At 36.0% G+C, this 25,209-nt stretch overlaps 2 protein-coding genes across 7 annotated transcripts in view; both read right to left on the minus strand.

The window, feature by feature from the left end:
* Positions 1–5,712, minus strand: part of MYRFL (myelin regulatory factor like) — a 40,755-nt gene extending 35,043 nt beyond the window's left edge. Inside the window, exon 1 of one of the 4 annotated variants that reach the window (XM_051795967.1) lies at positions 4,953–5,712. In XM_051795967.1, coding sequence (XP_051651927.1) covers positions 4,953–4,998 — 46 coding nt within the window. In that variant the 5' untranslated portion in view covers positions 4,999–5,712. The other 3 variants (XM_051795966.1, XM_051795968.1, XM_051795969.1) reach the window with 3 other exon arrangements.
* Positions 5,713–7,586: 1,874 nt separating this feature from the next.
* Positions 7,587–25,209, minus strand: part of RAB3IP (RAB3A interacting protein) — a 32,834-nt gene continuing 15,211 nt past the window's right edge. For 2 of the 3 annotated variants that reach the window (XM_051795971.1, XM_051795970.1), the window contains exons 4-11: positions 24,506–24,601; positions 21,999–22,076; positions 21,418–21,621; positions 16,571–16,699; positions 14,254–14,366; positions 10,849–10,948; positions 10,673–10,742; positions 7,587–7,954 (exon numbers count right to left, since the gene is read on the minus strand). In XM_051795971.1, coding sequence (XP_051651931.1) covers positions 7,872–7,954; positions 10,673–10,742; positions 10,849–10,948; positions 14,254–14,366; positions 16,571–16,699; positions 21,418–21,621; positions 21,999–22,076; positions 24,506–24,601 — 873 coding nt within the window. In that variant the 3' untranslated portion in view covers positions 7,587–7,871. The remainder of the gene's footprint in view (positions 7,955–10,672; positions 10,743–10,848; positions 10,949–14,253; positions 14,367–16,570; positions 16,700–21,417; positions 21,622–21,998; positions 22,077–24,505; positions 24,602–25,209) is intronic. The other variant, XM_051795972.1, reaches the window with a different exon arrangement.

Here is a 25,209-nt window from a genome sequence, read left to right on the forward strand (position 1 = left end):
TTTAGAAATGTTTGGTGGTTTCCTTTTCTCCTACTCAAAAAAAACCCAGCCCACTACCATGTTAAATGTATTAACAAATAGAAAGGTTCAGTACTTTGCCCTTTGTTGCTTGGTAACTGAAGGCTATAAACAGATTTTATGATTATAAAGTTTCCGCACTTCATGACAACTTTCACAGAAAGTCAACCAGAGATCTCTAAAAAACCCAACCAAGCAGTCCTCCTCTGCAGGCTCCACACCTCTCCAGCAAGCCTTCCGCAAATACAGGTGTGCCCAGTCACAGAGGAAACAAGATAAGGACCTTGACATTCCTGCTTGCACTACATGTGGCTCTGTTCCACTTCTGTGCAAGATAAAATGGATCAGCCCACACACGCAGAGCTGTGTGGCTCAGCCCCGTGTCTGACACCAACCCTGTCCCTTCAGCTCTGTGGCAGCATGGGAGAACACAAAAGGTTAATCGCTGCCATTGAGCAGAGGAGCAGTGACTGCCTTTGTTGTGTTTGTTGTCTTCTCACTGTACTAGCTTGTACAGTAAAAAGTCATATCATAATGTATCTTCAGTTGTTTTCTGATGTCTCTGACTGATACAGTTCCTTCAGTGTTTAGAAAAGGACTTAACAAGAAGCAGCACCTAAATATCCACCACCTTGCACAGGAATTTCCTCATGTGTCTGTCAATACATAAATTTACATTGCTAATGAACATTTCCTGAATTGCTTTGTGATCACTGATTAATCTAGGTACTGTTTAGTTATTGCTGCTGCAGGCTTAATTTTTACTGCCTTTCACGGAGGGATAGCAACTTGCAGGTGTGCTACTGATAGATCTCAATATATTGACATTGTATATAAACCTGTCTGCCACACACTAGAGAAGAACAGATTCAATAGGTGCAGCACACCAACTTGCCTCAGAAAAATTGTTAATATGGCAAGTTGTGAAGCAGCAGCACAGCACTTTGCAAAACCAGTTTGAGTATAAAAGAGCCTGGCTTTCCTTAGCAGCCTTCCTCAAACTTGTTGGAGACTCATCTTTTCATTCTTCGTGTCTGAATGCAGGACACTCCCACCCTGAACCACAAACACCTCTCCTTTTACTTATATAGTCCTTGGGAAAATTATTCCATCACCTTCTCCTTATTTTACCCACCTGTTTTCCTGTTCAAATTGCCTAGCCTTCATACCTTTATTACTAACATGAGGCCAGAGGTCATATACAAAGTGTCTTTCCTGTACCACAAAACCGAGAATCTTTTATTTTGACCAAGGTCAGAGACAGGCTCTTCTGAATCAAGGAATACAGCTATGAATCAAACAAGGATAAGGCCTTTCAAATGGGCATCCCACAGTCCAGAGATTAGCTCTGTTGCAAAGTGATGACAACAGCAATATATATTAGTCCTTCTTAATCTCTCCACTTTGCATGAACGGTTAAATAAGAAGAAGGAAAGAACAAGTAATTCAGTGCTGGGAGAAGAAGGAAGCACACCAGGAAGATGATAGTAATGAATGTTCGTGATCCAGGTGCATGGAAGAGCTAGTACATTTTGCTGCCCTGTACAACTTCATTCTTTCTTTCCAAATGTACTTTCCAGGTCATTGGCATTGTGCTTGCACTGGGATCTGTTTCAGCAGAGGAGGAGTTGTCTAAAAATTGTCAGCTCTTCCACTGACTTCTGTTTCTTTGTCCATTCTGGCCTAGCCTGTCCCTAATGCCCAGCTGCAGGCCCCAAAGGAGCAATATGAACGCCAGTCTCCTAATCCGGCAGTTGCTCTTTGGCAGTCATTCCTTCCTTTACTCCAGCCATGAGCCTCTGATCACCTGGCTCCTGAGCTTCACTCTATGGTCCTGTAACCAACAGTCACATCCCCAAAAAACCTGCCATGATTAATTCTCCCAACACTTCTGTGTAGTGCCTTATGTATATCTGCATTTAAATCCATTGCCTCCTTTTCAGTGGTATCTAAATGCAAAGTGAAGGATGGGAGACAGAGAAATAGTATTGACTAAAAACCAATGCTACAATGCTAAACTGATCATTTCCCAACATTAAAAGAGGATGCCAGGAAGTTTCCAGCCATCTGTAGTTAGATTTGTGTAGTAGTATCAGCTACTCTACACAGGGAAGAATCGTTAAATACAGCTCAAGGTGTAAAAATGGCACACAGAACATGGTCAGTGTTCAGTAATACCTGCTTGCTGAACAGACAGGAGCTCTAAATTATGCTCCTGTATGGGTAACATGGAATATAAGTATACAGAGAGGTAGTGATTCCACCAAGAGATTTCTTTAGATCGTGGAGAGTCTGAGACCAAGCATATGCATTTCAGACACCTCAGTGTACCTCACAAGAAGAAAAAAAGAAAAGATTGAGTTTAACACTGTAACTAGGTTGACCTTCCATCAGGTTTCTCAACCCATTGATAACATCAGCAAGGACTACTCTACCACACACAGGCAGAAGAGCTAATCAGGAGCTCTGACCTTCCTTTGACAAATAGGAATTTATTGATTCTAAAATGCAAAATGTTTTAAATACTCATTTCAACAGAAATAATAGAAAAAACCTGCATCAAAGATGAAACCTCTAGTGTGCAAGTGAAACGAAACAGAAAAAAAGAAAAGAACTTCCCAAAACAGCCACATGGCAAGAGAAAAGCCATTTACTTGAATGAGAAAAGGCCAAGGTCAAATCCCAGAGTCATATCAAATCTAAGAGGTCTATGACCTACTGAAAGAAGTGATATCAGGAAAACAATTATCTCACTTTCCTTGAAAAAAAATCTTGCTTCAGACTGTCCCCTCAATATTGCAGATGCACATTTACATTACTAATGAGTGTCAAAACAAACATGCCCTGTAAGGAATTAAAGCAACAGGGTAAATGGGATCCTTTTTGCTCATGAATTTCAAATCATCTTACAAAGCAGATCTATAAATGAGCTTAGCTGCCAGCTACGTTTGTAAGCCAAAACTGAACCACCGATCACCATTCCCCACTTGATACTGCAGGATTCAGCTTTTTCATAGCCTGGAAAGACAGTATTCTAACACTGTTATGACTACTCGCAGAGGTCACCAAATTAGCACTAGCAGTCTGACTCTTGCGTCCTGAGGTGGTGTTATAAAGCCAGCACACAAACTGTAGTGCTAAACTGGAGAGAGGCCATAAGTTAGAGCTGGCTTTGTATTTAGTAAACGTAACCCCTGCTTGAAAAGAGAGCTAACACCACTTTAATTCAGTTTTCTCCCTTTTCAGATTTACCTATGGTTTAACAGCAAGAGTAGTCTATCCCATACTGAATGAATGATTACCTCTTGTAGCCTTGACACATATCTGCGTTCAGAAAACGAACTTCAGCCATCCAACGGCATCCCTGCACACTGTATGGCATTAGCAGGCCTTTGCCACGTTCTAGTGTGACACAGCAGAACCACACGACATCACCAAAGGAACATGACATCCCAAGATGTTTCATTTTTCCTGCAATTAATTGGAATCAACAGGGTTTCTTCCTTTCACACTGGCACAGACTACCAAGCTATCTTCTTAAAAGAGTTAAACTATTAATTATAGAATTAAAAGTATTAATTCTAGTTAAAGAGCTCATACAGGTAAAATTTCTGCAATACTACCATCGCAGTATCAGTGTCATAAAAGCCAACAGAACCTAGACTACTCCCTAGAAAATCATGTTTTCCAAGTAGGTTCCTAAAAAAAAAATTCTGAGATTTTCTTATATAATTCATGTCCAACACTATTTTGAGCATTTATCAGCTATGCAATGCAGTGGTTGAACAAACAGCCTGGTAAAAAGTATGTTGCTGAAAGCAAACCCAAGAAAGTTTCTTAGTTTTTAACCTCCACAACTTAAACTGAACTTAAGGAACATGGTATGAACTTCCTAACATCTATAAACAACACATTTGCAAGCTAGCAGCCCTAGTTCGTGATTCACTGATTCAAATTTCTTCTCTTAAATACATTTTCTTGATCAATGTTGGAGAATCTTCAATTTCTTAGTTTGAAAATAAAACTTAAAAGTTACAATTGCCATCTCTCACCAAGGCCAACAGAGGGGCAGGGAAAAAAAAAGAAACAAAATCACAACAAGGTAAAGTTTGCCAAGTTACTTTGAGATTAGGATCACATGAATACCCCGTACAGGTAACAGAAGAACAAATACAGAAAAAGTTTAGTATAAAAAGGTTAATAAAAAATAAATAAGGGCAAAGTGCAAATGGGAGAAAGGGAAAGAAAATTCTTGATAAAAAATAAAAAGTAAAAGGACTTTGAACAGCCATTTTGGATCACATTATTGCAGAGCCTAAGAAATGCAGTTTTATCATGGAATCCATTAGAAAGTAAATTATGCAGTAACAAAAAGTCAGGAAATTAATGCAACCTGCTTGAACAGAAAATGTCTTTGGGAAAAAGTCAGAATGACAGCTGATCCCAGGAAAAAGACAAAAATATCCAAGTTTACCTTCTCAGAAGGATCCTGATACTGCCACAATTACCAATTTCTATCAGGCCATTTCAGAAGAATATCAGCGGAAAGAAAACCCTCTTTAACCTGACAAGACTGAGCAAGGAGCAAGATCTCCAACCTCATGAAAATCATGAAGATTTCAGAAGTGATAACTTGCAAGGAGACCTCATTCACTTCCCAGTTTTTCTTCAAGGCAATTACCATGGCAGTACTGCAGGCTCTGCTGAGTCCACCTGTCTTTTGGTTTCCTGGCCGGAGTACAAAGAAAAAGGCACTGCTGCACATCTGTACCACTTGTACTATTTCACTGCCTTACACAATAGCTTTGTGTAAACAGAGTTTTGGGTTTCAGGGCTCATCTTCCTCCTTCCTTCCTCAGTTACCCCCAAACAATTACTGTGTTTTTGTTGCCACCAAAAATTTTTAAGACTTCCTCTTGAAACTAGACTCTTACCTTCAAAGAACTGCTGTAAGGCCTCATTTTCTCCCACCACATCCATGAAAATCCAGTAGAACTGTTTTGCTTTCCTACCGCTTGAAGAGTTCCCGCTGAGAAAAATGCACTGTTTCTTCTCCAGATGATTACCAACATGCCAAGGAACACTTCATGTTTTTTTCAGAGGTTTCAATGAATTTGTTCCAGCTGATTTCATTCCTCCATAACTAGAGCCACAGTTATACTTAAGCTTTATGTAAAGGACTTAAACTACACGTAAAGGAAAATCTGACAAGCCTTTTGAGGCAAGGTGAAGGTGATGTGTATTCTATCCGGTAAGTAAGTCTAATGTTCTTGCTTCAAGGACCTTTGGTCCCAGTACTAACTATAATTACACATGCGCAAAAAATGCAGCAATAAAAATTACTTATCTTGTCTTTGTACTTTCACACAGGTCATATAATTAATACTACTGACGAAATCAATAGTAATCAAAAATGCAAGAGCAAAGCCATCATTAGTAGGGAAGTAAAATTTCTAATTGTTACTAACAAAATTAAATTACAGAATTACCTGTTTATCTGAGGTAGCATTGAAAAACATATGGGAAAGCTAAACATGGAACAAAGCTCTTTGCTCTTGCTAAGCAGCAAATCCTATTTTCTATTTTCTATTTCATTTTCTCTGATTTCATCTTTGAACACTAAAAATGGCCCATTTTGTCACCCCTAAGCAAACAGGACAAAAATATTCAGATGTTTTGAGTAGGCAACTGAAAGAGGCATTTGGTTATGAACAAAAATTTCAATGAAGTCAACTCTGGAATTAGGCTATTTTCTGAAGTAATTACATTCACCACACAAGTAACTGTTGTGCAGTTTTTACAAGCCCTGAGCACTCACGGTGACACAGGCTTCTCATGATAAACAGCTCATATTAAAAATATAGAAAAGAATTTCAGAGTAGGGACTTGAAGACAGAAGCAAGCCAGTCAGCATTTACAAGATGTTGATGTAATTGAGCCAAACAGTCATTACCACTGAGATACACAGGGTACATCTTTGTTATCCCTAATACAAGAAAATCACCTCAGCATAATACATTTTAGATACTACCATGTATAGAAAGAACCCTTCTCTCTGCTTGAATGAGCAACAGGACTTAGTTGTTGTAAAGGATATTAAGTCAGAATAGCAACAGCTACTGGCTACCATTTGCCTACTGTCAGTTAATCATGGACACAGTTGCACCTCATTATGTAAACTCAGGATTAACAATCATTTAGGAAGCATTTATGAGTCTAGCATAAAACATAATACCAACAAACACAGCTTGTTTTCTAAGAGTCAGCAAAACCAGACTTCCTTAGCATTATTGAAAGAATAAACAACCCTTTAACAATTTATGGTAGAATTTTTCCAGGTGTCTCCATCAGCAAGTAGTACCCAGGGAGAGGAGATAGATAAAAATATTTCTTCAGTACTGAAACAGCCCAGGTTGGACATATATACTCCATTACTTGTAAAATGTTTAGGTTCAGCTGTTTGTTTTAATTTTAACATTAAAATGCCAGGTTGAAGCCAACACTAGCAAAGTGTTTTCAGGCACATACAAGCAACACAAATATGGTATTAAATTTCACTGCTCATTCTATTACTTTTGTGAAAACGGAGAACATTCCAGTAAGACAGTGATGAATAGCGCTGGTTTTGTTCAGCATCAAAGAGATCTGTATCCACTGACATGCTTCTTGTTAAAAAAACAACTATATAAACTCTACTTCTAATCTTTGTCTGTTTACTTCCAATGCTTTAATCTTAAGTGCAATTGATAAATGGCTGTCAGGATCAAGATCTAACGTTTTTCCTAAAGGGCAAGTCTAGTACATATCCACAACTATGCTCCTGTAACCTCATCAGCTGTCTGCTTTCAGCTTAGACAATGTCCAGGAAAAAAAGGACCACTTGAACTTCAAGTCCTAAAGTAACACTTTAAAATGCATATTTAAGAGGCCATGATCCTTTTTAGGGTTGTCTGACACAATCTGTACATGTGAAAAAACTGATAACATTATGTGGAAGTTATCATCAACATGTTAAAAGAAATCACATCATGGAAATTTCCCACTTTCAAGGGCAGTTGTGGGAAAAATTATGTATAAAGCACTGAAACCCAAAAAAAGGGCAGGATTAAAAAAAAAACAAACAAAAACATTTAAAGGAATAAAAACATTTTAATGACAGAAAATCAGAGGGAATGAGAAAGTTTTTAGCAGTCAGATAGGGGTCAGGACAGATTTCTAACCAAAGTGTCAACAAGATAATTTTATTGTTCCTTGATATTCAAAAAGCATCCTACTTTAAAGAGAAGATACTCAGGTTTATTATGCTGTATATGTTTCTCTTCTTACATGTTTTTAAAAATTAAAAGTATAGGAAAGCAGCACTTCAAAGAATTCCAAGTTCTCTAATTGTCTGTTAACTGTATTGGCATGTATGCAGAGAGAGCTACATATATGTATCTGAACACTACAATGAATAACATGTCAGGCATTTATTCTGTCTTCACAAAATCATCTCATTTTTACATTTTAGAATGTCTTCTCAGGGAGATTCACATTATTCTGCATCACAAACAACAGAAGACAGAGGCTGTTTCAGATTAACACTTTAATCAGAATTTCTGTTTTTAAATGTAAATTACAATCACTAATACACCTGCAAGTGTTTACCACATTTGTTCAACTAAATATTATATGTACGCATATACAGCATAGGTCAGTTTAAAACAATCACAGTACTTCTTAGTGCCATCTGCAAAAGGAGAAAGATCTTGGACCCACTTTGTGGAAATAAATATCAAGTGACAAAAAAAAGATTCAGCCATTCTAGTTATGTATATTCAATGAAGTTCATGCACGCACACGAGTAATAAGACTTAGAGCTCTTCCTTGTAATAGCCAAGTTTTGCTAGTGACATCTCTCGTCTCAGCTGCATAACTTCCCAGAACATCTGATCCACTAAAAAAAAAAACAGAAATATCATTAAACATACCTAATTCATATTTTATTTCAACTGATGTATTCAGGCTGCTTTACTCTACATGAGTTATGGGGAACTTTGTAACAAACATCCAGTAAAGCCAAAATTAATGTGTAAAGGCTAATTGTGCTTGGTTATGATAAAATCTATTCAAGTATATATTCTAAAAATTGTAAGTGATAGTCCTATAAAAAAATTCCTCAAATTTAGATTTCTTTTTAAAATTGAGAACAACAATACATCAGTATTTCTTATCAGCTTCAATTAATTGCAGTGTCTCATTTTAATTGCCCTGCCCCTTGACTCACCTGTAAAACTAAATAACTACAAAAAGAAAAAAGTAGAACTTGTTGAATAAGAATTGCCTAATCAAATAATCTGTAATTTTGTTATATTTTTTCCATTTATAATCTTCCTTCCTCCCTCTTTTTTTCTACAGGAATCTGCAGCAACAATAAGCTGGGTAGGAAAGGCCTTTTTTTCTTATTTCATCTGTATTTTCTTAAACTTGATGACTCTAGTGCATACTGTAAACTTCTGGATGCCACAAATCAAAATTGAGTATATAATTAAAAGACAAAAATAATTTCCATGTAGTCAAGATCCTAACACAGAATGTCTACTAATATAATTAACCTGAACAAAAAGTACAAGGTCTTCCTTACCATATTTCAAAAACCACTTTTGTAAAAGTGAGTTCTGTCTCAAAAATTACATGGTGCATTAGTAGAAATGCACACAGCACATTATGTAGACAATTATTATGAGTGCCTACATTCTTGCAACGGTATTGTTGAAATACTTACACAAAGCTACAAATGCAAATTTCGTATTTTAGTAGTAAAGATGATAATGGAGCTGAAACACCAAACTCAATTTTTGTCTGAACTTCTTGTGAAGAATAAATAAATCTGATAATGCTGAAAATATTTCATTATTTGATGTAAAAAAATATTAACTTAGCTTTTCTATCTCAATAGTAAATAAACAATTTTTAGTTGAAACCTCATAGATTCTTTTCGTCAAAGTAAAAGCCTTTTAATTATACATCATATTAAATTTTAAATAACACATTTTCAAGATCTTTAGCGACGCTGGTACATCAGTAAAAATTACCACCATCTGAAGGTATTGTTAAACATAATTTAGTGTATGAAATAGGTGAATTTCTGGTAAATTCCATGGCCCTTTGACAGTGAAACTAAATAGCATTATTTTTGTAAGGAACAGTCTTGCACTTCAGAAGTACTCAAGGTTAGAGACGGAAACAAAATATTTCGATGTAGCTAAAATCCTGAGCTCTAGAAATTTAGAAACATCAGAAGAGATGACTAGAGGTCAGATAGGAAAGTGGGGCTAATTCCAGCCAAATTCTTGATGAAGCAAATCCACAGAGACTCGAAAACTGGAATAATGAAATGCACGGACATCCATAAATATTGCAATGCTGTTTTATTCTACTTTCAAAAATGCAACTGAGCTAAAAAAATTATATTTTCACAGTTAAAGCAAAATTTTTAATTAACTATTGACACAAGGCTAATGACACTTTTTCCACTATCTGTGCTCAGCATATCTGGGAGCCTAAGTGATATGACCTGTTTCAAAAAAACCTTGGACTGAAGGCTGTTGGGCAATATTCTTTGACCTGGACAGAAAAGACAATTAAATCAACTGTGTGCAGTTTAAACACAACCAAATTATCTTCATTTTCTTTTCTAGTGATAAACAGGTAAAAGGGTCTTGAAAATGAAGACCAGTAACTACAACTCCAACATGCAATATAAGTTTAAATTCCAGAATTAAGTAACTAAGTGTACAATCCATACATTTTCACAAACATCCTTTAAATGGACATACTGAAACCGGATAGCACAGTTAGGCAAATTTCTGCATTGCTCTGCAGACATGGTTTAAATAGAGTTGTTGGGTATGCTATTCTAACAAGAACAAAGAAGCTGGGTAACAATGGTAGAAAAAACTCAAACCCACAGCCTGAAGCAACAGCAGTAAAAAACACATTTCTCTTTTGGGGTGGACAGTAATCAAGCCTTACATTTATAACCAGAGTCCTAATCAAGAGATTTTGTCATGCTACTGCAATGACCTTTCACCTGCACTCAGATGAATCATTACAGTATACAGGTTTTCTGTATATATATAACAGGCTTCCTGTTTACTTTTTACAATTGAACCTAAATATTGTCACTCTTGCCAGCTCCCCCTGAAAAAACAGTATGGCAAGAATTGCTCTCTCAATTCTTAATGTACAAAATGAAAAGACACATAAAAACACCAAGCAAAAGGAAAAAATGGCTCAGATCAAACCAAACTGAAGGTATTTTGGTCTAAAATATCTCCATATTCTGTGAAAGACTTGATTTTTGACTACTTTGTGGAAAAACTGTGACTAACTCCTCTTGTTACAGACTTTTTCATAACATTTCCTACCGAATAATATATAAGGATTTTTTAGATGGACTAAAAATCAATGTGTTTTAATTTGTTGTTGTTGAAAAAAATAACTTTATTGGAAAGTGAAATATCACCACATTCTCAAAATTACAACAATGACTACAAACTGACAGCTTTCCAGTAATGTCAGGTCACAGCTATTGTGCATAGATAAGCAACTTTTAGGCACAGGCACTATTTAAATTTCTGTTCATATACACCAAACACAATTTCCTACTCACCATCTTGCTGCTTCAACAGTCCTTGCTGGATGTATCGAATATATGTAAAGAAGTTACACACAGAAGTGATCTGAACTCATAAAAAAATAATGGTGGTTAATATAATTTTGCATAACGGTATGGAAAAAAAATAAGTAAATAACTACGCAAAATGAAATCACAGTAAACCTACTCACCCTGTAACGACAGAAAGGAGAAATGTAGTAATAACTGCTTGAATCTCCTAATTTGATCCTATGCTTGCATGACTTACTTTGTCCACTGAGAGCACATTTCCTACAAATATAAAGGTCACGTGATTTAATAAACAAATCTGACATTAATGTCAAACACCTGCATGTGTTTACAGTATTAATGGAACTGCTTCACACTGGTGCAGATACACGAGTCTCTATCTTCATTTTACATTACTTTGGCAATTATTTTAATTCCACAAGGACTAATTTCATTCCAGTACTGGTGCATTTTGATGCTTTTTTGAATTTTAAAACTTTCTTCAGCTCTGGGCATGTACTTCATATTCACTAATTCAAGTTTGGCTTGACAATTCTGGAGCATTGGATTTCTTTAACTCTTGATATGTTAAATAAGCATTATTTAAATTATCAGTTGATGTCAACATTTAAACAGATATTTTAAAAATTCCACTCAATATTGTATTTCATCATAAAAAATATCAGCCCTACAGAAGAGCATTCAATTCTCTGAAGCCTCTCTTAAATGCATTCTAAGGCCAGCTTTGCATTTATGGCTAAACTGAAATCATATTTTATATTCAGAGTGTAAAATAATTTGGAACAAAGGAAAATAAGCTGTCTGGCAATAATTCTTTATGTTACCGCTACAAAAAGCAATGGTAAAATAATTAAATTTACTTCTGGTATACTGCAAATATGCAGTATTCTGGAAAGGTCAGTAGTCACCACAAATTCTTCCCCCCAGAAAAAAAAAATTAGGAAAAGACAATGAATTTTTAAAAATTAGGAGAACGTGATTTATTCGGAATGTCTGTACTACAGCATCTCAGATTAACTAGCTTGTCATGGCAACCACTGTTTCATTAATTTTAAAAGCTGCTGACTCTTCTCCCTCCCATTTCTACCTCATGAAATTAGGGAGTCTAAGAACAAACAGCCTTTCAAAAGTGGAACAAAAATTATTAAGTTTTTGTGGTTCTAAACAGTGGCTCACAAGCCTTTTAAACAGCCTGCAGCAGGTCCACAGAACCATGTAAGACAGGAGAAAACTGAAGTGTGTATATGACTTGCCATAACAGTTTATGAGGACTGACAGCAGTGCATTGATATAAGAAATCCTAGAGCAGCTGAAGCAAGCTGATCACAATTTCAGTCTGGCCATTGTCAGAAGACAGACAAACTTTCAGTGCTAGGAAAATAAAACCTTTTTTTCCTTCTGGCTACATAATTACCTTCTATATGTTGTCTTCCATCACACAGGGTTAAATGCTGGCACAATGGTTACTACTGATGACTCAGTTCTGTGCTGTATGGCCCACATGCAGCTTAGTGCTTTTTTACCCATGGGGACAATTATTTGAGTCTTGTGGGGAAACCCAGCTGTCTTTTGTTAAGGCAGCACTTACTGCACACCATCACAGGCACCACTCAGTACCTTCTGTATAGCAAGAACCTTTCTTTACTACTATCATGGCTCTTCACCCTCTACTCCTTACTTTGCTATTGGGCTACTGCCCACTATTTTATGCATCTGTTTCCCCCTGCAACTGTACAACAAAATAACCTTTAAAAACATTACTCTAGTTTTTGTTATTATTTGTCTATATTATGTATTAAAGATGTTTCAATAAAAACAGTGCTATGCACTGTATAATAATAAAAACCTGAAACTGCTACTCTGATTCAATGAAAATTGGAACACCTTTTCCCATACAGTGCCAGTGATCATATACAAGGCAAAGCCCATTTGCTGTCAAACTACACTTAAATACTGCACATTCCTCACCTATTACTTATTTACAAGCAACACCACAGAAGTTTTTGTTGATACATAGGAGCTGGAAAACTGAGAAAGGAATATGCCCAACCTTTTGATATAGCTAAAATAACTACATTACAACTTGTGCACTGTCATATCAAAATGTTAATCTATATATCTAGCCAACTATTTAAGGATTTCATAAGTTCTAATTAAAAAACTATATTACACTGGAGAAAACAGATTAAAAATATGAAGAAATTTCTGAATGATGCAACTGAGTCTCCTGAGTAAGTATTTCATCATGTCAAGATACAGCGAAGTTGCTTGAACCACAGTGACTTTAAATCAATTTGCCAATTGGTTTCTGACACATGACTTGTTTCAGCAGTTTCTGGCTGTCCAGATTCTCTACTGCACTCATGGAACACAGCTCGCTGTGGCAGCTCTTGGACATGAGTTCACTTGAGTAGCTCCATTATTGGTGCGGGCCCTTCTAACGAGGAGCTGTTACAGCTCAAAAAGTGTGTTTTCTAGTGACAGGAATAAGTTGAGGAATATATATGAATGCTTGAATTTTGTATGCTAGAAAGGATCAAAGACTGTCACAAAAAACAATTTTCATTTTATACAGTTTCTTTAAAGAGAAAGAATTTTGAGATATGTTAATTGTAGTTTCTCTTCCACTCAAAAATAGAGGAAAAACAAGGACTAAAAAGCAATAGCAATGACAAAGAAAAAAATCTTAAAGAGTCAGATGAAACATTTTCATGCAAGACTTCTATCATAAAATTGAGCTCTCTCAAATCAAATATTAGAGAAAAGTCATGTCTTTCTCAAGATCTGGAAGGCTCCGAATTAACACTGACCTTGTTTGCTTACTCTGACATATGCTGAAGCACGCTACAAATCCCTTCCTTCACATCCATCAAAGTCTCAGTGTCTCAGGGCAAGTCCCTCCCACCTAACTTCAACAGCTGTATCAGTACCTGACAACAAGTCTTGCTTCAGATTCCTCTAGGACCACTCCAGAATTTCTAAAACAACCTTCCTGTCATTCAAGCATACTTCCTAATTTAGGTTCAAACTCCCACTCACCTTCATTCCTACTTCATTACATTCCTCCTGCTCAAACTCAGAGGATTTACTCTGTATATCTGTCTTCAAATCCTTCAGCTACCTTTGTCAGTGTCTTACATATATCCTAAATTTCTTATGCCACAAATCCTCCAGATGTCAGATATTCAGCCTGTACTACTCCAACACCTATTTCTTTCATGATGCTTTCCAGCTGAGAGCCCCTAGGTCAAAAGCATCTGTTTTAAGTATCAGGATGGTCTTCTCCAAAGAGGTGAATGTTACTTTTGGGGTCAATGCATTGTAAGTGAAGCACACAGCTCTCCCCAAAAGGCAAGGTTTGTTTTATGTTAGTCTCTTTTAAAGTTCCATTTCTTAGTTGCTTACTTTCCCATAAAATTTTGTAACAACCATCTCGAAGTCTTAGATTTTAGGAAATTAAATTTAAGATACACAAATTTGACTGAGGTCATCAGTTGATAGCAGTTTTCTCAAGGCAAGAGATATCTCAAATGAGTCAAGATTACCCCTCTTGTTAGTTTACATACTTTGGTCCCCCACATTCAACTGCAGAAGCTTTCACAAATCGAACAGGTTGCAAGCCAACAGGTTCAATGCTCAGAGTGTTGTTTTCAACAGCTTCCAGGACAGCTGAGGCCAACTGCAAGAGAAATTGAGAAAACGGTTAAAAACAGCTCTTCTTTATCCATTGCCTAAAAGCAGTGACATAGTTCTTCTTCTGGAAAGTCAACATAGAAAAAAAAATCAACTCACCAAACAAAAATTCTATTACAAATGAGATTTCGCTTTCATCATTGAACAGGAGGTCCCATTTCCAAGCTCCTGCTTAAATTCTGCCCTCCAAATAACCCTGCCTTCCCTGAGGCAAGGTAACTTCTTTACAGCCAGGAATGTAGTCAAGCATGATTAAAAAGCTAACAGTATCTTCAGCCATTCTTCATATGCCCAAATTGCACATACGTTTGTACATGCCGTGTTCTTGTCAGAGACTTAATATGGCACAAACTTTATTTTAAAAATTGGTCTAATTTTATTGTGTTATATGAAAAATACAAAATTATGCAGCATGTTTCTTTAGCTTGAATAAAACAAGTAAATATGCAACTTTTTCAGCTTTTAGAAAGGTGTACAAACAAGTAAGACTGAAAAATATACAGAAAAGCCAACCTAATATATAGAAAAGCCAGTTGCAACTTTCAAACACTAGTCTAGTTAAAACAAAGTGCAACTTTGCTCAGGTTTTTTTATGTTAATTTTTTATAAACACACAATCACAAGACACTAGAAATGTGATCATTTTGCTTGATTGGACTAAACACTCGCCCAAGACCATTGTTTTAAGTAATAGCTATTACCTGATTTTAAAAAAGGTGCAATTTATGTTATTAATGAAATGATTTTGTACTAAGGCTCCTTCCTACTCAATAATAAAGATGTTTTTTCTATTGTACTTTAAATATTTTTTAAAACAGAATGTTAGTATTAAAGTAGTTCATATGAAATGCTCCTTCTCTGTCATCTCCCCAAAGAAAAACACTATACATATACACAGGAGGCTACTAACAGTTGATGTAATACTTCAACCATTCAGATAACTGCATTTCCAATTATTCAGAAACACAGTACATGTATAATTTATTGTTTGGTTAACTGCACATTAGCCTATCAACAGCCAAGTGAAAACAGAAGTCGGTCACTACACACAGCATCTGAAAACAATAAATTCTGTAACTGACAAGTGCAAGAAGCCTCATGCTTCCCTTAAGAGGCAATATACATCTACAGTCATTATATTACCACTGAAGCACAAAACCAAAATTAAGCTGCTGGGAAAGACAACAGAATGACCTACTTACATATACTGAAGAAGTAATTTAATTCCTATAGTAACCAAGTAAACTTTTTTGTGGGAGAGGTTCATATGATGGTGTACAGCAACAATAACAAACCAGTATACAATTAACTAAAAGATTGTGCATGCTTATGGCCAGAAAGTAACCACAGATGAAAAGCATGGGACAAGAACATAACACCTCCTGAAAATAACAGATAAAAATTATGAAGAAAATGCAGGATTTTCTATGCAAAGGGTTTAATTTTACTGAGAAAAAAATATCAATACTTATGGTTTTAAAATTTCTTATTTTAATAAAGATCTAAGAATACGCTTCCTTTCCTTACTGATACCCCAACTACAGCCTGTAAATGCTGCTTAAGAACAAAACCAAAGTAAAGCAGTTGGAACTGCAATCCCAAGACAGATAAAACTCCAGTCTTTCCTCTGTATGGGAGAACGTGTGGGAATAGCACAAGGAAAAAAGTCTCATAATTCAATTCTTCTAAAATCCTATTTCCAAACTGCCCCTGTTGAATTGAAAATCCCAAAGTCCAATTCTTGTAACTCAAAGCTCTCTTCAAGAAAACTCACAGACTTGCTTGCAGTCTCCTTCGACCGATGTGAGAGAAAACTGGTCTACAAAATTAAATATATTAGTCTCTACTGTCCCCTGTATTAACAAGACACTGGGACAGGACACTGTTTTTACAGTCTTTGAAGTAGTAGGAATAAAACCTCCACCCATTCTTACAAACATCAGATTCTGACAAAGAGGAGTAACATCTACAAGAAGTAGCCCTAAAACGGCCATATCTGGAACAGTGTAAACAAAAGAAAAAAATGGTTAATACTCCAGACTAAACTTCAGCACTTCACTGGAAACTGTCATACACTAATGAAACAAAAATGGTTAAACTTCATATTAAAAACAATTCAATAGTCTACTGGGTTCTTGTAATACATTTAAAGGGAAGTGTCAGTTACCACATTTAGAACATTTCCATTACCTCACTTTTTGAGAAGGTTAAACATGGAAAAATATCTTCCCGATAAATTTTGTCCAAGAAAGGACATGTTCTGTCCATAGTAGGTTCATCCTTCCAAGATCTAAATTCATTGTACAAAGACAGGTCAGCCTAGAACACACAAAGATTCACATATTTTAGTACTGCAGTTATCACACCATTGTCTATCATTTGCAAATATCCACAGGTAAATAACGAGTATTAAAATGCTTTCCATTGCCCTGTGAAAGGATGTTATCATGGTCCAGCTATGAACACCTTCTTAAATCCACTCTCTTGAGACTGTAAATATAAGCAAATTAAAATATATAATTTTCAAGACACAGAGATAATTCATTTACTGGTCACCACTACACCAGGGACAAGCTAATTACTTCTCCCTCATTTCCTAAGCTTTCAGGATAGCTTTGAAAAACTTAACTGAATGTTTAAAAAAAAAAAGCCAAAAAATAGTTTCCTTCTTGATGCATCTTCATTACAGTATTTTAGTCCACCTCCACTTCTGTGAGTTACAGAAAAGCAAAGAAATTCAAAGAAAACAACTTCAACTGACTGTAACATGCTGCTGTCCAAATACTTAAAGAAAATAGACTAAACACACTAAATATACCAAAAGAAGTAAACGGGAAGTCAATGTACAAATCAATTAAAAGTATACTTCATTTTTCATCTTTATGCCCAAACTCTCTCCTTTACCACCCAACAGAAAGGCAAGGATATTCACTGGGAATGATTTATGAGCCTGCTCCCCCGCAGCTCCTCTAGTCCAAGAGGAAATGCTAAAACAACCCATTAAATCATGCTGGGAGTAACCATGCTCTGCATTAGGAAAAGATAATTTTACCTGCTTTGAAAACATTTTGTTTTGTCATCTCCACACTGAGATCCCTTAGCAGTAGGACGGCAGCTATCCAGTCTGGTGTTCCGGAGATCGGTACTAGACTGCTATTAAAAATCTACATTCCCATTATCAGACAGCCTGTCCGATGGGCTGGCTACCCATAACAGCTGGAGTACACTGAGGTGCTCCCAAAACACATCTCTGGTTTAGGGTTACTTGAGAAGAATCTTGTTCATGGGCTCCAGGACACAAACCAAGCAGAATGGGGATGAGTGTTTGTGACACATGCTCCTAATCCAACATAAAAGACTACTGCCAGTCCCCACTGGGATATGAAACACCATCCTGCTCCCCAGATGCAACACCATCCTCACATTGGTTCTGACATTCTGCTTCAGCATCTTTTCCCCTCCAACTGGTTAAATCCCTTTCTTGTACTACAACAGACCTATACTCCTAAAACTATGAGAATGATGCACACTGCAGGCAAAAGGCAAGCCAGGATGTGAACTTAAAGTTTTGTATTATTAAAAACAAATAATATAGGTAAAATAATGAAAGAGGAAAATATATAACGTATGCTAAAAATTGATTTTTAATCCTATTAAAAAGATCAGTGTGCTGCTTTGAACCAACCTCATTCAGCCTTTTTTATTTTCCCCATGCACTACCTCTCCTCTGAGTCCCCAGCAATTTGCCATTCTTTTACATATATGTTTGGGGGATTTCTTTTGTCACTTTCAGAGTTTTTTGGTTTAACTTTATTTTTTTTTCTTTTCTTTTTTTTTTCCTTGAAAAATTAGGCTGGAAAATCTGTTTTCCATTGGAGTTACTTGCTTTTATACTCATGTACAATCAGGAACAACCATCTTAATTAAGCTAGTCCATAAATGTTCTGGTTGGTAAGCCACCAACTTCATTGTACAAGTTAAATTCAATAGGTGTAACTTGTTCCCTCAAGGAACATTTCCCATACCTTAAAATCCATCTCAGGTCTGGCTTTAAAATTAATATAATCAAGAGATACCAGCAGAAAAACATTTCTTTTTGATTTGTACTATAGGATTCTAAAAATTGAGATGCATTTCTTATTAACTTTGTTATTTTCTAGATTTAACTCAATTTTACCCAAACCTGCAGTTTATAAAGAAGCTGCCTTGAAAAAACTGTTCAGTGAACATAGCTTGATGCTCTTCCTTTCCATTCTACAATGTGATACATTTGTATCTCCTCCCTGTCTTTACTTATATTTTCATTAGGTCAGTTTTGATTACTACAAATTAAATATACAGCCAAATGCAATAATAATTTTAGTTAAATTTTTTATGTTTTTGTTTACAACATCAGTGAAACATTTTAGCTCTCTGAATGACACTGAAGTATTTGTCAGCATTTACAGTGAGTGGATGCTATCTGTTTGCTTAAGATCCAGGTAGCTATTCAGCTTATCTCAATCTTTTTAATATGTAAAATCATTAGACATGTCAATTTATCCTAGGAGGTTACTACCACATGCTAGGATGTATTTCTCTGGGATGCTGGCACCTTTCTAGTTCCACTGCAACTTAGGGTGGACAGCCAGCCACTCCTGACTCTGTCTACATTCTACACAGAAACCTGAGAGTTGATGTATTTCCACCCAGCTCCATCCAACATCTCTAGGTGGTAGACTCTCCATAAGAGTCTAAAGCTATATTCCTCACATCAAAAGGCCACTGCATGGCCCCAGGCAAGGGAACTCTCAGACTCCCTTTTGAAGTTGAGTCACTCAACGTTAGAAGAATGACATGCAAAGGGTAATTTAACTCAGTGGCAAGAACATTTAGCAAGAAGGGGACAGAACTGGGGACAGCTCCCAGAAATGCAAAAACATTTACCTTAGACCAACTATAATCAAAAGCAGGAAACAAAACCACAAAGCACTGGATAACAAAAGCAGCTGGGAAGGCATGTCTCTCCTGCTTAAAACCATGATCTAACCACCATGCCAAAGGCAGTCTTGCTTTCTTCACCCCATGCTACATTCCATTAAATACTCCTGCTCAGATGAGAAATAGAAAGACTCAAGTCCCAGTGGGTGGAAAATCCATGTGTTTCTTAGTGATCCCCTGTGCTGTCACTGGAAGAACAGTCACCGGTTTGAGCAGCCTTGAGCAGCCTCAAAGCGTCTCCTTATGCAGCCAACAAAAAGGAGACTGAACTAAAGAAAAATGTCAGGCAGACTGGTTCTTCTGCAGCATATCCCTCACATTCCCCACCTTCTCTCCACAAGAAATTGAGGCAAAACAGATTTCTCCCCTCTCTCGCTCTTGCCCAACACTTAAAAAATTCATTGAGTCACGACCTCAGTGTGATGTTTACAAAGTAATGGGATTCCATCCCAGCTCTCCCCTTTTCTCAAGGGTAACAAGGATTCAGTTTTAGTAAGGAAAATATACTGGATACCACTGAAAGTGGGCAGGTAGGTTGTAAATCTTCTGATTTATTTTTTTTTTAAAGTTTGAGTATGAAAACAAAACTGAAAGATGCCTTTATTTTCTAGGTTTATTGTAAAAACGTGTCCAGTACAAATGAACCACTTTGAACCACATTAGATATCCAGTTGGCCTGTTTCCCCTCTGACAATGGCCAGCAGCCACAGAGCTGGCTAAAGAGACATATGAGAGGAAGTGATATGGATTCATTTCACAGCCTCAAAACTCCTAGCAATCTGTAGTTAAAGAAGCTTCCTAAGCCAAATGTCATATCTGTCTTCTATATACCTTGAGAGGCTTTTGTCACTTTGCATGACTATATTTTGAACACATTTATATTTTTAATCTTGCTACCTCGTGACAATGAGTAAAGTTTCATTATGTGACTGAAAATTATTTTCCTTTTAGCTTCCAGAGTTTTCTTATTACAAGAATTCATTAATAATTGTTCATCATTCATCTTCCACATGTCACCTGAGATTGCAGAGATTTTTCTTCTACCTCAAGTATCTCTCTCTACACAGAAATCTTTCCATAGGTTTGACCATTTATGTCACACTTCCTCACATTTTCATTATGTCCTGTGATGAAGATGATATAGCTGCATGCATAGAAACACACATTTACTATATGTTTATACAGCAGTATAATGCTTTTTCTTTGGCTATTTATTCCTTTCCTAAGAATTCCTAAGTCTCTATTGGTCTTTGACCACCACTGAGCACTGAGATGGTGTCTGCAGACAATGATCAACAAGGACGCTACCTTTTTATTTTCAGCACAATGTAGCTCTTTCCAAGTTCACAACTGCAAGTTTGCTAGTTGCATTTTTTCCCTAGATGCCTCATTTCTCAAACTTATTTAGAATTTCGTCTGCTGTAAAATAATCTCCTTCTCAACTCTTTGGTCAATTTTTGTTACTACCATTCCAAGGACTCAAGTACCAACCTCTCCCCTCATTATTTCCCCATTTTCAGAAACATAAGCACATTCTTAAAAAAAAAAATAAAATTTTAAAAAAATCACACAGGCCCCTGCAATTCCAGTGGTAATTCTCCTCCTGTTCTCTAATAAGTCATTGATTATGTCTTTTCCCTGGCCTCTTTCACCCATTATTTATCTATAAAATTACTCTTCTTCTTTTCTATGACAATTTATACAACATTTATGAAAGTTTATGAATTTTCAGCAAAGGACTTCGTAAAAAGTCACCAAGACTTATCATTCTGTTTTATTGCTTCGGTTTATTGTTTGTTTTTTTTAATTACCATCTTTAAATTACTAATTCCAATATTTGAAATCTTATTTCATTTTCCCTTAATGATTTAAAGGTAAACGAGACTTGGAAGAACCACCATCTATTGGTATGTAAGTAAAGTTCTTTCACTAATGAAAAACACCTCTAAAATAGTCAGCATTACATGAAGAGTTAATATATACTAAATTTAGTGTGAGTAAAACAAAACAATAAAGCCAGTTTATCAGCAAATATAGAACAATCCTTATACTGTTACCTCTTTACAGTCTTTTACAATTGGCTGCATCATGGTAAGGTCCTGATGACTGCCACCCATAGCACTGCTTGTACTCTTGTTTCTCGCATGGCCTTTCTTAAAAGGAGTTTTTCCACCAGACTGAAACTCCTTAGTTGGAGACGTTGGTGAAGTAGACAGTACCAGTGTTTTCAATGCTGCTACTTCAGCCTGGAGGACATCAATCTTCGGGGGGGGATGGAGGGGGATAAAGTCATTAACAAACAAAAAAAATATATTAGGCTAAGAACATGTTGAATCAATTAACAAAATCTTCAGCTATCTTGGCTCAAAACAAGGTGCCATCTACAACAATACTAGCACACAGATGTCTGTGCCATTGCATACCGTAGTAACACTCCCTATGCACCATGCTGGCTATCTGACATGATGCTAAAACACCCTGTCCATGTGTGTTAGCCAAGAATATGTCAAGTAACACCAAACAACTTTGCATATATTCTAATATAATGTATACAGGTAATGTTTTATCTATATCTTTATGATTCATACTTTAAAACCATGTGAAAAGACAAAGCAAGCAAGCTAGAAAAAAAGCTCACCTTTCCTTGTGCTTCTTTTAACTGTTTTTCTGCTGCAGCTTGTTTGACATTTGCTTCTTTAACCATTTTGTGTGCTTCCTATAAAAAAAATGTTTATCTAGTGTAAATGCCTCACACAAATTTATGAAAAATCCAACAACTAAGGACATACTTTTGCTTCACGGAGACTACTTGCGAATATTAAGTTGTGCAATAGTCTGAAATGAAATAGTTACATTAAAAAAAAAAAACTACAAATCTATCATTTGGATTCATCACTGGCCCACCAAGTTTCTTCCCCTTGGTCCTGAATCCAGATTCAGAAATTCAGCAACTCCACCCACCCCCCTCCAGCAGGAACAATACCTGTCATGAACACCAGGCTCCAGTCACGCTTCAGTGGCTGACAAGTCAAGTTCCTTGACCGCCAGGGAAAGACTGAACCAGTAGCAACAAAAGCAACATGGGCACAGTAGAACATTCAAAAGAACTTCTACCTTCTTCTAACCAGAATAACCAGTTTTAGACAACTGTAAACTTCTGCATGAAGGAACCAGTCAAACAGCTATGAAGTCTAAATTCTTGCCATTAGCAAAACAGACAAAGCAACAGCATAAAAACAGTTTGTCATTTAATAAACATTTCTTAAGTAGAACAGAAAAAGCACTAAAAAAACAATCCAAGTAAAGAAACAAGGCTAAGCCAATAAAGAAAAAAAGCATAAAAGGACAGAGTTTTTTAAACATCCTTTTACCTCATACCTTTAAGCCTTTTGTCTGTATAATGTATTTGCTTAGGCTCTGATCCAGCAATTTGCACCTGTGATCAGATTACTGTTCTCATGCGATACTTACTGAAGGCAACAAAAATTGAAATATCAGAGCCACCAACTAAATTACTTGGGATAGGATGATTTTCATATCTGTAAAGCGCCTAGCACATCTGGACGCTATATAAATAAAACAAAAAAGTTTGTACATCATCATACCAAGAGATCTGGCTCCCACTGGCATACAACACAGCTGTGTAATATGGGTTTGTAAAAGTTTCTTAAGTAACAAGACACATGCAGGAATGGGAACATACACATTTATACAATGTGTACAAATACATTTAACATTGATCATGCAGTTTCTGCTTAGTGATGCACCTTTGAAAGCAAAGCATGTTACTGTGCTATTACAGTGTAATAAGCTATTATATGAATCCAGCTGTGCAAAACAAGTCTTGATCCTCCACTGGGATGCATTAATATAAGCTCTAGCATAACCACTTACATGGTTGCTGAAATTAGTGGGATTCAGAATAAAACATGATTTCAAGGACTGTAGATCCCAGTGTAAAAAAAAAAAAAAAAATCAATAAACCTCACCACTGCGTCTTGTTAGGGCCTCTTAGTGAAATCAAATCACAAAATAGAACTCAATTAACATAGTTTTAACAAACTGACACATTGTTCTAAGTTATGAAATGTCATAAAAATAAAATTTTACTGATAATTTTATTTTTATTCCTCTACAATTAAAATATCTGCCCAATATTTTTCTCTCCCCCAAAATACACAGGTATTTATGCTAAAAAGTACCCTTCCAGTCTACCATTTGTTTTTTACACATAGGAACTGTTTAATATTTTAAGTAAACTTGTCCTGCCAGGATGATGAAACAAAACCCATAGAGCAGTTTTTAATTTGATTTTTGCATGGCAGTATTTTCAAGCTTCTTAATAGCACTCTTATACCAATACAACATCACTGCTTCTAAAACATATCTAATGTGGTATCTTTATGCATATGCTGAAAGCCAATACTTAGGATTTAGTAAACATATAAATCATCCACAGATTATGAAATTTATTCTGACAATTAAAGATACCACAATTTAGGCCTGAGGCATTCCTACATATATTCCTAAGATATGAGAACTGATTGTTCTTCAAGTATGGATTTAGGATTTTTTTCTGTATAACGCAATCTCACAATCTCTGCTAGTACTACTGCTGGTCCTACTTAAAGTTCAGGCTTCTCACTTGGTAATCAGGTTTCACCCTGGTTCATCACTCAGTACTAATGTTTCTTTTCAAGTCTGTGGGTGTAGCATGCTGCCAGACCCAAAATTCAGAAGCTGAAAACATGGTTAAGTTATGTACTTGCAACCTCCATTGATCTGGAACTACGTTATTTTTTTATTTAGTTACCATAGCAACCCCAAATTTAGCTCTTATCTAGATAGCCTTGTTGTCAGACAGAGAAGCTGTCTCAAAATAGTTATGCCAAAAAATAAGCTGATATATTTTCCTTATTTTCTTCATTTTGTGTCTAGGCGGATTGACAAGCTCAATAAGATATCTCTCATCTAAGTGAAAAGTCTGCTGCTTGCTCTTAAGCCTCTACTTCAACACCCAGGTCTTCAGGACACAAATCCCTTTAAAAGCTTTTGCAGAAAAATTCAGCATACAATACACTGGTTCTACATAAAACATCTGGCTCAGCTTCCTTATAGTATATCACATTGAAGACTCCAACAAACCTCAAACAGACTAGCTGTAAGTTCTTCCAATTCCTGTCCAAGTTGATCTCGTACTTTAGAAAGCCTTTCACATTCTTCATCTTTTAACTTCAGCTCCTATGGAAAATTGAAAGTTATTTATTCTGACTTAAGAGTAGTAATTTGGCCTTTTAAAGCTAATACCAAAAGAGAGGGGGGACAAAAAGAAAAAAAAAACAAATAATCAGAGGAGCATAAAACCTTTGCTAAACAAAGTCTTTCAAAATATTCATCTTAACACTAAAAACAATTAAGTTAATGCTATGCATATACAGCTATTTCTTCCTGCTGTACAGAAATATACCAGGCCAATCTAAAGTATCCCTTAGCTAAACATCAACATTTCCAAAATTCTCCAAAGTAAAAAAAGCATTTTTTCCTGAAAGTATGAAAGACTAAATTCACTTAAAATATAGATCAAAATCATTATAGAGACAGACAGAACATCAGTTCTGTCTAGTCATTCCTTAATCCTTTTTAAAAAATAAAAAAACCCCAAATTTAAAAAAAAAATCAAAAAGCACTGTCTCAAGACAATCCCCAATTCTAAATAAATTTTAAAATATATTTTACTATAAATAGTCTATCCTGAATATCTCCTTACAATGAATACAATTCCAAAATCATACTGTAATTATATCCTTGCTCTTGTTTATGCAGATATATAAATAAAACTAAATCAACAT

This window comes from Manacus candei, unplaced genomic scaffold (genome assembly GCF_025592945.1).
Source record: "Manacus candei isolate 608988 ecotype Guabito, Panama unplaced genomic scaffold, ASM2559294v1 h1tg000043l, whole genome shotgun sequence".
Taxonomy (NCBI): Eukaryota; Metazoa; Chordata; class Aves; order Passeriformes; family Pipridae; genus Manacus; species Manacus candei.